General features: G+C 49.6%; 1 protein-coding gene across 1 annotated transcript; it reads left to right on the top strand.

The window, feature by feature from the left end:
* Positions 1 to 2,607: 2,607 nt before the first annotated feature.
* LBH (LBH regulator of WNT signaling pathway) lies at positions 2,608 to 15,017 on the top strand. Its single transcript, XM_054821078.1, has 3 exons — positions 2,608 to 2,801; positions 3,636 to 3,738; positions 12,515 to 15,017. The coding sequence occupies exons 1-3, from the start codon at positions 2,776 to 2,778 to the stop codon at positions 12,710 to 12,712; spliced, it is 327 nt and encodes a 108-aa protein (XP_054677053.1). The 5' UTR covers positions 2,608 to 2,775; the 3' UTR covers positions 12,713 to 15,017.
* The last annotated feature ends 832 nt before the right edge of the window (positions 15,018 to 15,849 follow it).

Raw genomic sequence — 15,849 nt, 5'->3', positions numbered from 1 at the left:
GGATGGAAATCATGGGAGGTGCGCCTTTTCTTTCAAAAGAACTATTAACGCGCTTATGGTTAATCACACGAATAAATCTCACGGTGGCTTAGAGCCAAAGCGAGCAATAAAAGCACCGATCCCCAGGCGTCCCAATGGGAATTGGCCAGGGCCGGGGCCGATGTTCTCACTAAGTTGCTGGGAAGTAATGCGTGCCCTCAGCACGTACACGCCTGGGGATTTTTCTTTGCTCGTTCCCCCCCCCCCCCCCCCCAAAAAAAAGGCTGTTATCTAGGTGGAACCATAAAACTATCTGCCTGTGCCAGCTGGGGTGGCAAAACGGGCGTCCAGAGGACACGGGTGAAGAGTTGCTCTGAGCTGCTTTTTCGCAGAGATAGTTGTGGGAGCCCTGGAGGGTGGACGGAGGGGAGGGGGAGCCCTGTCCCTGTCCCTAGGTCTCCTTTGGGGACTTGGGTGTATCAAGAATTAGTTATTTAAAGGAACATCTTTTCCAAGGAGGTAAAAACCTTGGACCTCAAGCCCTGCCAAGTGTAGGAGAACATTTATCTTGCCTGGTGCAAGAGGGACTTGAGGACACGTGGGTTTTTTGTTGTCTTTTATTTCTTATGTACGAGACTAGGAAATCCATAGCAAGTGTGTGTATGTCTGAGGGAGACAGGCAGGCTTGTTTCTGATGAAACATCCCAGGGAATTGAGCTATGTCCCCATCTCACATCCCACGTTTCAGCTGGACACAGTGGGAGATGAGGGCGGGCTGTGAATTTTAAGAGACTTCATAAAATGGATTGACATCACCTGAAGCACTCTGCCTCTACCCTTCTCCCAGAGTGGTCTCCCAGCCCCTGCACGTACCACCAGGCACCGACTTAGACCATTCAACTTCAAAAACATCTTCAAAAAGTCAAGTCTTTGAGTTCTCTTAGGGCAGAAGTTAGCAAAGCCAGTAAGCGTTAGCGCATGCATCCCGGGGTACGCAGGCGAGGGGGGGGTCCCGGTGGCCAGGCCAGTGAAACGCAGGGGAGCCATTTCCCCAGCGCGTTGGAGACTTGGTTGTCTTCTTACTCCTCTTTCCGGCTCCAAACCTCCTTGTCAGGACGCTTGACGGGGGCAAGAGGACTGTTTGCGCCGAGTCCACCCAGCTGCCTCCCTCCCGTTAAGCTTGTGGAAGGTTACTGGTGGCCCTTTGCAGCAAGCTCGCCCGCACCCACCTGAATTTCCACGCGTCTGCAGGGTCTAGATCGGCTCCTTGTGATTCATTTTAATCTGGCACAAAGCAGCAGCTTGCTGAAGCCTGATGTAAAACACCCACATACGCTCCCATTATATAATATGAATCTAAGAAGATTAAATTATCCGGTCTGAGGAAACACATGCACGTATGTATGTACACATTTATATACAGTCTGGGGGTTGGCTGGGTGGAGCTGAGGGCAAAGCTTCCCTTCAGAAACACTGAACTTGCACTTGTAAGCACTTAACACTGGGGCAAATAACGCACGTATGCCCGTGCGTAGACACGTATGTGAGGTGCTGCAGCAGCCGTATGCTCTGCATTCGAAGGTGAGGCACGGTGACACGAGAAACATTGGTAGTTGTGTGCTTGGTTATCCGCTTCGCTGGCAAAGTCTGAGCAGCAGCACAGAGCAGCAGGTGGAACAAAACCAGTCGCTGCACTAAACTTTACCTGCCAGCGTACGGCAAGATACCACTCACTGGGTGAGCAAAGCGGGGAGAGCAGTCCCCAAAACCACCGAGCATCTCTCAGCAGCCTTGGAGGGCCTGGCCCATCGGGTGGCCAAGAGCCCTGCCCTGCAGGCATCTGCCTTGGGGTACAGCCCGTTCCTGCGGAGGCCGCAGGAGCACCATCGGCCGATGGATGCGCACAGTCGGGGCTTCAGCTGGGTTTGGGGGTGCCCAGGCCTTTCACCCACAGATGCGATTTGCCTTCCAGCAGTTTCACGTCGGGAGGGGAAGGCAGGAAACGCGCTTCACCTACAGCTGCCCACGGCGCTCACGCTTCCCGGGCAGCAAATGGATTCGCCTCCTTCTCCTCCTGCGCCTTCCCGTTATTGATTCACATTGTTTTGCTAAATATAGCTCGGCCTGGTGAAGCTTCTCACTCCGCTTCTACTCCAGCGCAGAAGGTGCTCAGCGGGGCAGGGATGGGCGGCCGCCCCCCACTTCTCCGGGCCAGGAGCGTGTGCCGGAGCCCCCCCGCCCCGGCTGCAGCGGCTCAGCCCCCCCCCGCCTGCCCCGGGCCTCCCCCCGCCATCCCCCCCCATTAAAGGGGGTTTCGCCACCCGGCCCGGGCGATGCTCGGAGGGATGCTCGGTGCCAGCGGCGGCTCTGGGGGTGCTGGGGGGAGGCGCACCCCACCTCGGCCGCACGGCCAGGGCCAAACACAATGAACCCGCCACCGCCTCCCGCTCGCCAGACGGAGCGGGAGCGGACGCGGGCGCGGGCACGCGCACCCCTTTTTCCCCCTCCCCAAGGCGGCGCGCGCCGAAGCCATTCATGAAAATGTTGACGTCAAGCGGGGGGCGGGGACGCGGGTCGGGTCCCGCCCCCCGGGGCCATTTAAGGCGGCGCGGCCGCGGCTGCGGGACTCAGACGGGAGGCGGCGGCAGCGGCGGGTGGTTTGGTCGGTGGGTGCCGGGCAGTGCATCGCAGCGTCCGGCGGCGCCACTCTGCTCGCGGGGCAGCGCCGTGCGCCTGGGTGCCCCTCCCGCCACCCCCCCACCCCCGAGGGCGCGGGGCAGCCTCCGCCGGGACTTCATGTCTGTGCTGTGTCCCCTGCCCTGGTGAGTGGGCGCTTCCCGCGTGGGGGGGGGGGGGGGTCGCAGCCCACGGGAGGGAGGAGGCTGTGCCCCAGCGGGCTGCTGCTGTGGCCGTGGGGGGCTTGAAGCGGAGCCCCCGCGTGTCTGCCGGGGCTTCAGCCGCCGTGGCGTGTGCCCCGGGAGGAGGCGATGCAGCGGAGCGGCGTGAAACCCCGGGACGTGATTTTTCCGAAAGCCGGGGAGAAGAGGCTGGTGACGGCGGTGCGCACGCCGGGCGGTGCGAGCCGAGCACTAGCGGGATGGTCCTCAGTAAACAGAGGAACTGCCAACTGTGGGAATTCACTTCACTTTCTTGAGCTGGAAATGCCATTAAGGCTGTAAAAGCAGCGCTGGAATTGGCGCCGTGCGCTCCGCCGGTGTGGAAGTCCCTGAGGTTGTAAAATAAGTCAGCAGGAGCTAAAGCACACCAGCTTAAAAAAAAAAAACACACCCTAAAAAAAAATCCCAACCCCGGCGTTTGCACTTATTTACTGTGTTTTTTTACTTTCCCCCCTTAGGGGGCAGAGCTGGAGGAAGCGGAGTTAAAAGCGAGCGGCTGCTGTTAGAGCCTCCCGGGGTGTTCCTGAGCTGTGCTCTTGGGGAGAAAGTCAAGGAGCTGGTCCTGGGGGGCAGGGCATGTAGCGCTGCTTTACCTGCTCTTTGCACCCCCTTCCAAGGAGGGGGCAGGAAGGAAGGAAGGGACCAGAAATAGACTGCCCACAGCCTCTTCTGCCTGCTTTTCTCTCCCGGTGCCACTCAAATCTTGCTCAGCCTTTCTGGAGCCCCTTACACGATTTGAATGCTGTCTTTTGTTTCTAGCCCTGATTATCTGAGATCAGCTGAAATGACTGAAGTGATGATGAACACCCCAGCTATGGATGAGATTGGGCTAAGCCCTCGCAAGGACAGCCTGTCGTATCAGGTAAGTGCTTTGCTGGCTGCTTAGGCAGTAATCCCCTATGGAATTGCCTGGGCTGGACTGCAAACTTGGTCTAATGTACCTTTCCATAGCCTGACCTAATAGCAGGTCTTGCTGCAGTGAGAACTAGTCAACAGACTGGAATGCTTGCTTGGCAGGAGCCCGTTGTCTAAAATATCACTCGGTATCGGACCGGATTGGCAAAGGACTTGGTCGTTTCTGAAGCGATCGAGCCCCTGCTCATTCAGCATTCACGGGGGCTCAGTGGGAGGTGGGGAGGTTGGTTAAAGGACTCACCCCATTCACTGGACTGAGAGGGCTCTGGCATCTCTTTGTAATGCAGCATCCAAATGATCTGCCTAAAGCAGGAGAAAGGTATTTGTATGGCATTTACATTTTTTGATCTATTTCTGGGTTTTCCTGACTGATGGACCTGTTTGAGAGGGTTAACAGTCGGATTCAGTGAGGCCATGGACAGCCTGAACAAGCCTTGAAATGTCACCGGAGACACCTGAAGGCATGAGCTGCATTCATTCTGAAAGTTGTGAACAATGTAATTAGCTATTAACCTCTACATCAATGACTGGGGTGAAGAGGTGGTCTTAGAAACTAGCTTGAGCCTTTATTCTTTAGTCTTAATATCCCTTTCATTTCCTAGCTTATAGTTAATCAAAGGGTGAGTTGTGCACCTTTACCTACTAGATCTGTGTTTTCCTACTCCTGCAGGAGACTTGTTGGTGAGATTTAGCACAGGTGCTGAGTGCATGCAGATGACTTGCATCTGCTCTGTGCATCGGCTGACTCTTAATGGCAGATCCTGATGCAGGCTTCTTCCTTTGCAGATGTTACACAACCTGCACAGAGGCAGTCGCTTTAAGTGTGCATTCAAATAAGGTGTGCTGTTGTATGCTTGCATACTTACATCTGAAAAATGAGCTACAAGGCAGTAACAGTGCACTGAAGCATGAAATCAACTGAACTTTGGGCCACGGCTGTAAGCCTCCAGCAGAAGCCAAACCTGCAGGAGGAAAAGGGGGTGCATTGCTTTTTTGGTCAGAATTCGGGATCTGGATAGTACAAGTTGTTTGGTTTATTGCCTGTGTGTGGAAATAGCCGTGCTGTGCTTTAGCGCTTGAGTTAGCGGAAAGCATATGGCCTCTCTTTTCCTCCTCTATAGAGGGAGTGTACAGCAATGAGAAAGGTTATAAACCTGAAGCACTCAAACTAGCCTGCGTGGGATGTTCAGTTGTCTTGATGGGTCACCATATGAAGAGGCTTAACCCAGTCAGATTAAATGCCCCTACTTACCTATCCAAATTCTCCAGTGAGAGGCAGAATCTAGGTGCCCTGCTTGTTCTAATGATTGCTTCAGTGGGGTTTTTCCTCAAGTGCTAATGACCTTTAAGTCCGCTTGGGCCAACTGGGGAACAGGCCTGTTCAGTTTTGAGTGGATCATCTCAACCTGAAGGTGCGTGAGTCATAAATGCTGACGACTCATATCTATGCAGGGTTTATGCATCCTGGATCTCTCCTCTGTAGTGGTCTAGTCATAGATGACTCTTTTTTTCAAATGCCTGCAGGAGCTGGGAAACTGCCTGCTGGCACTTTGCTTTGTTGTATGCCAAACTGATGGCAGAAAGGGTTGAGGTGTTGAAATGCAAGATCCTGATGGGGCACTAGTAGTGTGTGGGCTGTGTACGGGGTCTGCCTCTAAATCAGGTTAGCGTAAAGAGGATTGGGGAGCAGGCTGAGAATGTCACAGTGTACACCAAGGTAAGTTGAAAAGCATTCTTAAAAGGGTTGAAAATTCGAGTTAGAACAGCAAGGACAAATCTGATGCAAATCGCACCATGAACTCTTTGTTCTACCTCAGACTTTGGCACTTTGTGCTTCATCTTGCTGATGGAGAGAGTTTGGTACGTGGAAAATTGTATGCTAGTCTGAGGGCTGTAGTGCAATAACTTAAAACCAGACAGGGCTAATGGAGCACGACTGCTCCTACACTGAGGCTTGTTGTTCTAAGCTGCAACGTCTTCCTCCGCTCATCCGCAGAGTAGGGCACTCACGATGTGAATGTGACAGCCTTTGGCTATGAGAGACAAAAAAAAAGTGGAGCCAGAACTGGGAGAGGCAAACTTCTAGTTTCAAAAGTTTCCCTTGTTCTAGTAGTAGAACTTGTATTTATTTTACTGTGGAGATTACCCCAAAATGAGGTTCAAAATGTCCCCCTTTGTGCTGTACAGCAGGGACTGCCTGGGATCCTAGCTGTTAGCCTGGAGGCTGCTTCTACTGCTATACGCAGGCATGAAACTGTCTGTACCAGAGGAGATGGTACAGCAGCTTTGCTGGAACTGTAAAGCACATCAGTATCTGCTGCACACAGACTTGTCCAACTGACAGTGCTGTTTCACAGTATTTTTGCCTTTACTTAGAAGTAAACTGAGGAAACAAACTCATACAGAGTATAAACTTCAGCAATTTGATTCCTCTGTCCCATGGAGTTCACTGAACTTCAGGGCTCCTGTCTGTCTCGCTGGTTAGAGGGAACTTGGTTTGTTGACTTTTTCCTTCTGCCTCTTCCACCCCCTTGCCTCTGCTTGTGCTCTGGAGTGTCTGTCTAGACATCAGCTGAAGGGGTGCACCCACCTAGCGAAGCTTCCAGGCCTTTGGTGGGCTGACCATCACTGCTCTTTAAGCAATGATGTGAAAGCTCAGACTGCACAAGTCGTATCAGTGAGAACTGAGTTGCCAGTGTAGGCTTAGTAATTAGTGCAGTTTCACTTGCAAGATGTGCTTTCTTAGTGTGGAAGGGTCTTTTTCCAGTTAATGTGCAAAATGCTTGTAAGCTAATGTGCTAATTTCAAAACTTCTCACTACAGAGCAGTGTTTATTGCTGTATTTGTGAGCGAAGCTGCTCTGAGTGCACCCAAGGTGGTTCAGCCAACGGGTTGAAAGGGCCTGAGCAGAAGTGAATGGTGAAATCGGGGCACGAGTCTCAGAACAGGGTGGCATAGACAAAACAGAAGATGCAGCTGAAGAGATGATGTCATGCTGGGTCTTGTGCCTGCAGTGAAGAGCTATTTCTGGATCTTTAATAGATGTCCCATAATTCCCGTGGGACTTACTAAACAAAAAACTTGTTGAAATGCAGCTGATGGCTCAAGATGAGCCTGCTACAAACAGACGTGCCTGTGGAGGTCTTCACGCACTTCCTGCCTGGCAGTCTCCATTGAGCCAGGCCTTTTTCACTGCCAGTCGGAGCTAATGTACCATTTGCTATTTTCCAGTCCCTAGATAAACCTGTTCTCTGAAAAGCCTCATCAGCGCTCTGCCAACTTGTCCTCTGATGCCATCTCACAGCAGCACGGATGATGCTGCTTAAACTGAGGCTGAATTAATCATTCTGCAGAGCTGTTGTCAAAACAATACCTTGACCTGAAACCTACCTTGCTGCTTGGAAGTGGAGTGGGGTCTGAGCACAACTGAAAACACTTTGCCCAAAGTGTTTTTGAGCAAATGCTGTGTCCTGAGTTAAGCATGCCACTTTGCTGTGGACTGGCTGGCTCGCTGGTCCTGCGGGACCTTAGGCTCCCTTTTAGGAGATTGGCATGCGGAGGTTGAGCTTGCCTCATGTCATCAGCTGGGGTTTGGTTGTCATGGGGAGCTTGAGCTCTTTAAGTCGTGATCACATCATGCTGGGATCTGTCTAGGTTAATCACAGCCACAGCTAGCTGTGAATCACGTCAGACTGAATCTAGGTAAATAGGCTTAATGCTCCATCCAGTGTCTGTGGCAAAAGCTTGGTTCGTCTGTCTTGGTGGGGAAATCACTTGTGGTGAGTATGACACCTCTTCATCAGCGCCAGCGAAGCGCTGACTTTCCCCAGGGTGCTTGGTGCTGAGGGGTTTGGGCTGCATCTCCCCAACTAAACTGTGGGACCAACGTGTTACTGACCCAAGGGGCTGATGGCAAATGGAGCTTTCTCTGTAATTGTCCTTTTTTGCTTGTAAGGTGTTTCATGTCTGTGCAGCCTTGATTTGTGCAGAAGTCCTGTATTAGAGCTGCTGCTCACTACTGCAGAAGGTCTTGAGACTGGGCTGCAAAAAAGTTGGTGCTAGGAAGCAAATTTAGGATGACTTGTTCGCATAGTACATCTGATGCATGGTTACTAGACAGGATGAGTAGGCTGAGTCAATGTGTGTTCCAGGGTCTGGGGCCTTAAATGAAGACAGAACAGGATACAGGATAAACAGAGCCAAAACTAATCATGTTTGCAGCTATGCTATGCAGAGAAGTGTTCCACTGTAATGTAAACTGAAGATGGCAGCTAATCGGAACATCCCAATGCGTGTTTTTTTTCTCCCTCCTTGATGCCTTTTTACTCTGGAAAGTTGTTATGATGTATGAAGTTTCCCAGCCACCGTCCCCCAAGACAGGGCAATGTGTCTGTGACTGGGCAGTTGTCAGTGTGACTCAGGTTTACAAAGGTTCCTGTGTACATACTAGATGGAGCTCAGTTTGAGTCATGATTACCGTATGAGTAAATGTATGTATTAGCAGTGCTTCTTATAGCTGAGAAGTTCCTCCAAAGAGGACACTAAGAGATGATTTAAATATTTCCTGACCTGAGCTTGCCATGCTTCTCAATGGCAGTAAAGTTTTAGTTCAATAACTTAAAAGCTGATTTGGAATATTGACTTGATACTGCTAAGAGGCACAAAAACTTAGCTTTTTAGTACTGGGAGGATGAGTGATGTGTGTACATCAGGGGTGTATCCTATACCTGAAGTGGTATGCCTCTCAGTGCAGACTTTCCAGTCTTGTATAGTATTACAGTGAAGCAAAGCTTCCCCCGAACCAGTAACTTAATTTGGAAAGATCTCATTACCTTAGTCTCCCTGTAATATAATTGAAATAGCTTTCAGCCCCATGGGAGGGGAGACAAGCATTTTAACTATGGGTGTTGGTATGGAGTACGCATGTGGAAGTTGTTTTAAATTTACAAGTGTCACTTGGATTATGGTAGCTCTGAGCTAATCCTCTTAATTGTCCGACATCTCTCCTGCTTTTGGTGTTTCTCCATCCCTGTGAATGCTGAGAGGGTATGTGCCTCCCCAGGGCAATGAAAACTTTCCATTCTTGTTGCCAAGACTTCATTCAATGATAGTAGAGCTAGATCATCCGAAACAGAGGCAAACTTGATCTTTCTAAAATCATTTCAAGCTTTCATTTCAATTTTTGCTTTTCACTGCCCTTTCTAACTGCGAGACGCAAGAGTTTGGTTGATTCGTATGTGGTCTGGATCAGTCCATGAGGAGAGCAGTTCCCAAAACATAATCTGGAGAGGCCTGTGAAAACTAGTTTTCCTGTGAGTGAGAAGCTGTGTTGAGTAGTGTAAGAAGCAATATATGTCCTGTGGGCTCTAAAAGTGTTGGATGTGTCTCTCCGTGGGCCAGGAGTTGGGGCTCAGCTACAGAAGGGAGGGGGGCTCTGCAGAAGCTCGGGCTGTGTCATGCAAGCGAGGGGGAAGAAGATGCCTTTGAGTTGCTGCTAAACTTGCTTCTAGGTAGCTTTCACGATGAGTTGGTGGTTGTCATTTGTCCCCCATCAAGTGACCAGATCAGCCAGAAGTAGGCATCTGCTTCAGCTCTCTGCAGGGTGGCTCCCCCTGATAAACGAGGGGGAGAAGTTAACCCATTGCTGCTGTAATCCTTGGGTGATGGGGATGTGGAAAGCCTTCCTCCCACATGCCTGAGCTGAGTAGCATGAGCAGAAAGGCTTGTAGGCAGGTTTTGCTGGACAAGCTGTCCTGGCTGTTGTGCGAAAGGGGGCAGAGCTCGCAGGTCAGAGCTGAGCTGCTGTGTTCCCAGTGGAGACCTTGCTGCAAGTTTTAGAATTGGGTTTTTTTTCCTTCTTCCCATTGTCTTAATCTGGAGTGAGACCAGATTAGGCATATGGGATCAGCAAATGCAGCATGGCACTATTGGTGTGAGACCGCAGAAAGCTGGTGCTTGCTTATCGTTTTGTAAAGAGCTTGGCAACACAGATTATTTTGGAGTGAGTGGGGAGGCTGCTTGGGGTAACTTTTCCACCTGCCTTCCCCAGATGTGCAAATGGAGTCTTAATCTGAAACTCTCTTTTGCTTTGGTCCCTGGGCTTGGCCTGCTGTGTCACCCTGCTCATCACATGCGAGGAAATCTGCCTTTGTGTATTTTTTCCATTGACGGTCCACACCCCTTGAAAGTGCAGTTGCAACATCTCACTTCATGCTGCCTTGACGATTAAAAAGCATGACTTAGTGGAAAAAATCCTGACCTTCTTGGGTTCGGCCTGTCCTGCAGCTGTTTGAGATAAGATTGTGCTAGGGGTTTTTATTAAAAAAGCTGCACACCACATTTTGGGGATATTTGTTTGTAAGGAAATGACTACTACTTAGTTTCTGGAAAAAAAATCTGGCAGGCTATTTTCAAAGAAACTGCTCCAATTTGACCTAATGTGCTTAAAATTACAGCAGCCAAAGGTTAGTTTAATTATTATACTGCTATTTTTCTTGCACAGGAGGCTATTTTCATGACATTATCAGCTTATGTAACCTCCTGAACCACACTTCTTTTTCCATTGCAACCTTCTAAACCATGTAATGTCAAGGGTGTTTTTTTCCTATCCTGAGTTTAGATAACGAGTTGATGCTTAAGAACCACTGACTCTACTTCCAGTAATGCGCTGTGTCTGAAACTGCCTTTGGCCAAGCAGAAGCCACAAAGCTCCAAGAAACGGTTACTGTCTTACTTGTGCCGGGGGTGGCTAATAGCAAGTAGCTCATACTGCAGTGCCCCTGTTCGCAGATTGGTAGGGGTCGGCAGGGACCTCTGGAGATCATCTAGTCCAACCCCCCTGCTAAAGCAGCATCACCTACAGCAGGTTGCACAGGATGGTGTCCAGGTGGGTTTTGAGGATCTCCAGAGAAGGAGAATCCACAACCTCTCTGGGCAGCCTGTTCCAGGGCTTGGTCACCCTGTTAATGTGGCTGTGTTCAAAGATGTCACTCCTGTGCACTTGAAAAGAAAAGCATATGGATGGTGGGTGCTGTAGTGGGAGCTGGGCTCCTGCACCTCTATCTGCAAAGAGCCCTGCTGTTGTGCATTACCTTAACACCGAGTTGCTTGCCTGAGCACCCCCCTCCCAAACTTACCTTGCCTGACTTTGCATTAAGCAGCAATCAGATGGCTTTCTTGGGTTGGTAGCCTGGTTGCCACAAAGCTTTGGATGTGAGGGAGAAATGTGGCTGAACAGCAGAAGACTGAATATTGACAAGGCAGTAATGGTGTGGTTAATAGTTGTTATGTTGAAGAAAAAGTTGATAGGATGACGTTTCACTTTGGGGCTTGGGCCAGGGCTTCCCAAGGTGGTGGGTACCTGCGTAATTGGCATGAGGAGTATGATGCTTTGTGGTTAATGCTCAGGGCTCCTGGATGGGAAACCTGCTTTTGTAACTGGAACCACAGAGATCAAAGCAGATGAGATCTTGCTGTCATGCTGAGGCACCCATGAGCAATGTGCCCCTCTGAGGCTGGCAGTGCTGTTCCCTGCAAGGATGCTCTGATGGCTCACTTGAATGCAGGTGGTGTTCAAAGAAAAGTACAGTGCCTGACTCCTTGCCTCATCTGCAACTTGGAAAATGCATTTTATGATTATCTTTTGGGGTGTTTAAATGCAACTGTAATGTGAAATGGGCACTCTGATAAAGTTGTTTGAAATAAACAGGTGGTAATTGTTTAATCTTTTGGTTACCAACCAGGGGATCTGATGTGGCAACTGCTTCTTGTCACCCAGCAGTTTTCTTTTGGATGAGCTGAGGTTCGAAGCTGTTCCCCTAGCAGGGCATCCCTATAAGTAACAGCAACCTCTTCTGTTCACACTGCAATTCAGTTGTGCAGACCTCCTGCCAATGCTGCACTGGCAGCTTTTCCTGTACGTCTTTGTGTCTGTTCCCAGTAGGATCAAAGCATGCATTGCCCTGGTGCTGCTGCAGAGTATGTCCACCCATGTGGCAAGCTCTGGGTGGGAGGGAAGGGGTAAGGTACTGCTCTGTGCTCCTTGGGGGGCTGGAGATAAGGGGGTCCTCATAGTCCTTGCATCAGGGTACATAATGGCTGGCTATGCCACAGGTACCTCCTGCCCTAAGAAATATGGTCCAGTCTCCAACCCTTCCACAAAATGAGTGTACTGCTGAGTTTCACTGATGTAGGGTAGCTGTAGCATGCAGAACACTGCCACAATTCTCTGAAATGCAGTTGAACTTCTCTTTTGTTCTGGTGCTGTCAGACGCAGCCCTTGCTGCGAGGGTCTGGACCACTGGGTTGCCACATGCCTCCTGTCCCTCCTAGCAGCAGAGCCTGGAGCACAAGCCTGTTCTCATGTGTAGCTTGACCAGCAGCAGGAAATGAGATCTGATTCTCTGAGATAGCTCAGTGTGCAAACTCATGAGCATTAATGCAAAAGTGGTGGTGGCAGGGGTGAGGTCTCTGGATAAATATCCAAAAGGGCAGATGCCTGTTTGCTGGGTGCTATCCAAGCAAGCTCGTTCTTTGGAAGCTGCTTGGCATTTCCACTACTGAGATTAGTGAAGCTTATTTACAAGTTAGTCTTCCCGTCACTCAGTGGTTTCCTCTGTGTCCAGACTAGTCTACCCTGAAGACCCAAGTGTCTTGAGAGTTGGGTTTTGGGTAAGACTGCTTGAACACAGCCCCTCTCACAGACTGTTTCTTGGTTCTTTCAGATCTTCCCCGATCCCTCGGACTTTGACCGCTACTGTAAGCTGAAGGACCGCCTGCCCTCAATTGTGGTGGAGCCGACGGAGGGTGATGTGGAGAGTGGTGAGCTGAGATGGCCACCTGAAGAGTTCCTCGTGCAGGAGGAGGAGGAAGAGGAGGAAGAAAACTGTGAAGATGCAAAGAAGGACAACAAGGAGCAATAAATGGCATCTGAGGAAAGGCAAGGGACCGCACCCTTCTGAAGGAAAAGCCACACTTCTTTTGAAAGTCTTTTTAAAAAAAAAGACAAGTTCAATTTTGCACCTGCGAGATCTTAGTTTTTTCGTATTCTCTGTATCAAGAACTGAAGCCCTCGGTGTCACCAGACCTCCTGAGGAAGGAAGGAAGTAACGCAGAGAAATGTTTGCTGTTCTCGAGATCACTATCTGTATTTTTCCGAGGCGGAGGCAGCAGTGAAATTCCAAGCACATGGCAGAGGGTGACCACACAGGGACTGCTGGAGGGGGGAGCTCGGGGACGGGGAGGAAAGTCAGAGGTGGCAGCATTCAGCTGGGAGCTGCCTCCAGTTAAAAGTGTGAGAACAGAGTCGTCATCTCTCAGATTTGCCTTTCTTACAGCTTCCATTTTGTGTGTCGGGGGGTGGAAGGGTGTCCGTAGCGAAGCATGGCTACTGACAAGGGGCCTGTAGCTCTCCCCAGTTTGGCACCTCCTAGGGTAATGTGAGTGTCCGTAGGAGTAGTTGGGTTTCTTGCTGTTGAGCCTGTTTTCCAGCCACTTTTCCCAAAGCTGTTTTCTCCCCCTCTGTTTGCCTTTAGACTCTTCAATGCTGAACAGCTGTATTTGCAGGATAATGTTAGGCTGCTGCTTGTCATCTCTACTGTGAGGCCCTAGTTTATCTTGCAGGTGGTTAGTGTGAGGTAATGCCCATCAGGTGTAAAGATGCTTCTGTCTGCAGCAAGAGCTCATGCAGGTTTGAACACCTTGAATTTTTCTCTCCTATTTGCTGAGGCTGCTGTGGTTGGTCTCATCTTGTACAGTGCCCAAAGCCAGAGGGTGGGGATCACGCCTCCTTACTTTGGTGTCCTCGAGGCTGTAGGGTTTCATGTCTCCAACTTGCTGGTTGATGGGTTTGTGAGGGCTGGGGTGGGGGATTTCCTCCAGCTTTGCACTGCAGGGCCTCCTTGGTGCAGGACAGGCTGATAGGGGTGTGCATGGTGGGGAGTACTGCCAGACCTGGAGGTAATCTGAAGATGAGACACCATATCTAGTGTGGACCACCAGTGGGAGAGGGGGGCTTACAGGAGGGGTCTATTGGGAGAGAATTAGCCTGGGTGTCCTGAGACAAGATACATTTCTGCTTCATAGCAAGGGCGAAACATTTGTGGGTGTTTAATGAAGTGTAGACTGGCTTGCAAACTCTGTGGTTGTGTCCTCTTCACCATATCCTGCTCCAAGGAGAAGTCATCTGTCTCCTTTTGGGGAGGAGGCCAGTCTGCTGCCAGACAGGGTAACCCACTGCTTTCCTGGACAATGATGATCTCGCAGCTTCGGGGACCAGCTTGGGAGCCAGTTGGTCTTGGGATAGGATGAGAACAGTTACCACCTGAACCAAATCTGGGGTCATGGAAGAGAAAAATATATGTCAAGGCCTTAACCAAACTTTCATAATAATCCCAATGCCATCCCCCTTTGCTTATAACTGGTTCCATTTTTAAAATCTATTTGGACGTGTGTGTTTGTATTTTTAATACCTCATGAGTAGTTAAACGCTGGTGGGGGTTGGGAACTGCTTTTAACATATTGGCAGGATTGTTTTAGTCTTGTCTTGCTTGTGTTTAAACATAATGGCAATAATTTATCAGCTCTGCATAACTGTTTCAGGCAGATAGGAGTTTGGAGATGAGTTAGCACAAAGCAGGAGAAATTCAGTGTTCCTACACTGCAGCTGGTCTCTGGTCCAGCAACGCAGACCCGGTTATACATGCTCCCTGCCCGTCTTGGTGGACAGTTGATCACCGAATGGTCATGATGTTGGCGATACCATTTTCTCTAGCAATGGATTCAGCTGTTGTATCTGTAACACTTGTTCTAGTCTTGCTGTCTTACTGGAATGAGCTTGTACACCTGCATACCAGCCAGTTGTCTTATTTCTAAGTGTTACTCTATTGGTCTCTACCGTCTGTACCACCAAGTCAAAGCTGTATATCAAAGATACTATGATGCGGGCAGCAATGAGATGGCAATCCTTGGACTTCAGACCTGCTGTCTGCCCTAAAGACTTGCATATTTCTGTCTGCATCCTTTTTTTGGAAGTATTGTGTATATTTCTATTTGTTGTTGAACGTATATAAAGAACAAAGCACTCCAGTAAAACTCCTCCTGTTGTATGATATACATTCTATATTTCTGTAATTCTTTTTTGAGCCTCAGGGAGAAGCTAGCATTTTTTTCAAACTACATTTTTGTCACTGTGACAGTTGTAAATAAAGTTTGAAAATGCTTTCCAAACATACCAGCTTTGTTCTTACTGCCAAAGGGGGTCGAATGGTCAACCTTCCAGATAATGGCCAGTCCTTGTGTTTCAGGTCTGAGGTGTGCTGGCTTGCAAGGCTAATGCAAATATCTGAAGAGAGTTGTCTGTCAGCTGAGGCTGTTCTGTGAACCTGGAGACACTTGTCTCATGCATGTGGCTGACCTCAGAGCATGCCCTATGGGACTGTAAGCCTAAATCAACTTAAAGGAGCAGCATCTTTGCCTTCCATCTTCCTAAGGATGCTTATTGCTGTGTGAAAGGCTGCAGCAAAGTGGTGCTACAACTTATGTGGTCCTAAAAAAAATCTGTATTATAACTACTTATCTGTAATCTAACCCCTGACCTAACCTTACAGAGCCCAAAGTCATGGGGAGCAGAGGCTATTCTTAGCTGCTTTTAGTACTAATGCAGTACCTGTGCGTGTTCCCTGTGCGTGCACTTACCCTACCCTGAGCAACAAGTGTGAAGATAAGTCTTGCCATGCTGTGTGCTGTTAGGGCTTCAGCTGAGCTACCTGGGGTGGTCTGCTTTGGCTGGTTTGGGTCTGGAGGTCAACTCTTCTTGAGCAGTCAGTTGTGCCTTGTCACACAGCGATGGCTGTGCTACAGCTCGCAGGGCAGTTGGAGGAAGACTGGGGGAAACAGCATTTCTGAGTGTGATGCTGAACTTGTTTGGACCAAGGCAATGTCCTGGGTGTAGAAATTTGACTATGCCAGGATTCAGTAATTCAAATTATGTACTTAATGGGATTAAATTTTCCACTAAAACCAGGTGATAAGAAGCCAATGCCCTGGAATACCCCTACCT

The sequence above is a fragment of the Grus americana genome, chromosome 3 (assembly GCF_028858705.1).
Source record: "Grus americana isolate bGruAme1 chromosome 3, bGruAme1.mat, whole genome shotgun sequence".
NCBI lineage: Eukaryota > Metazoa > Chordata > Aves > Gruiformes > Gruidae > Grus > Grus americana.
Note: the sequence above shows the minus strand (reverse complement) of the source record. Positions and strands in the feature narration are given on the sequence as shown.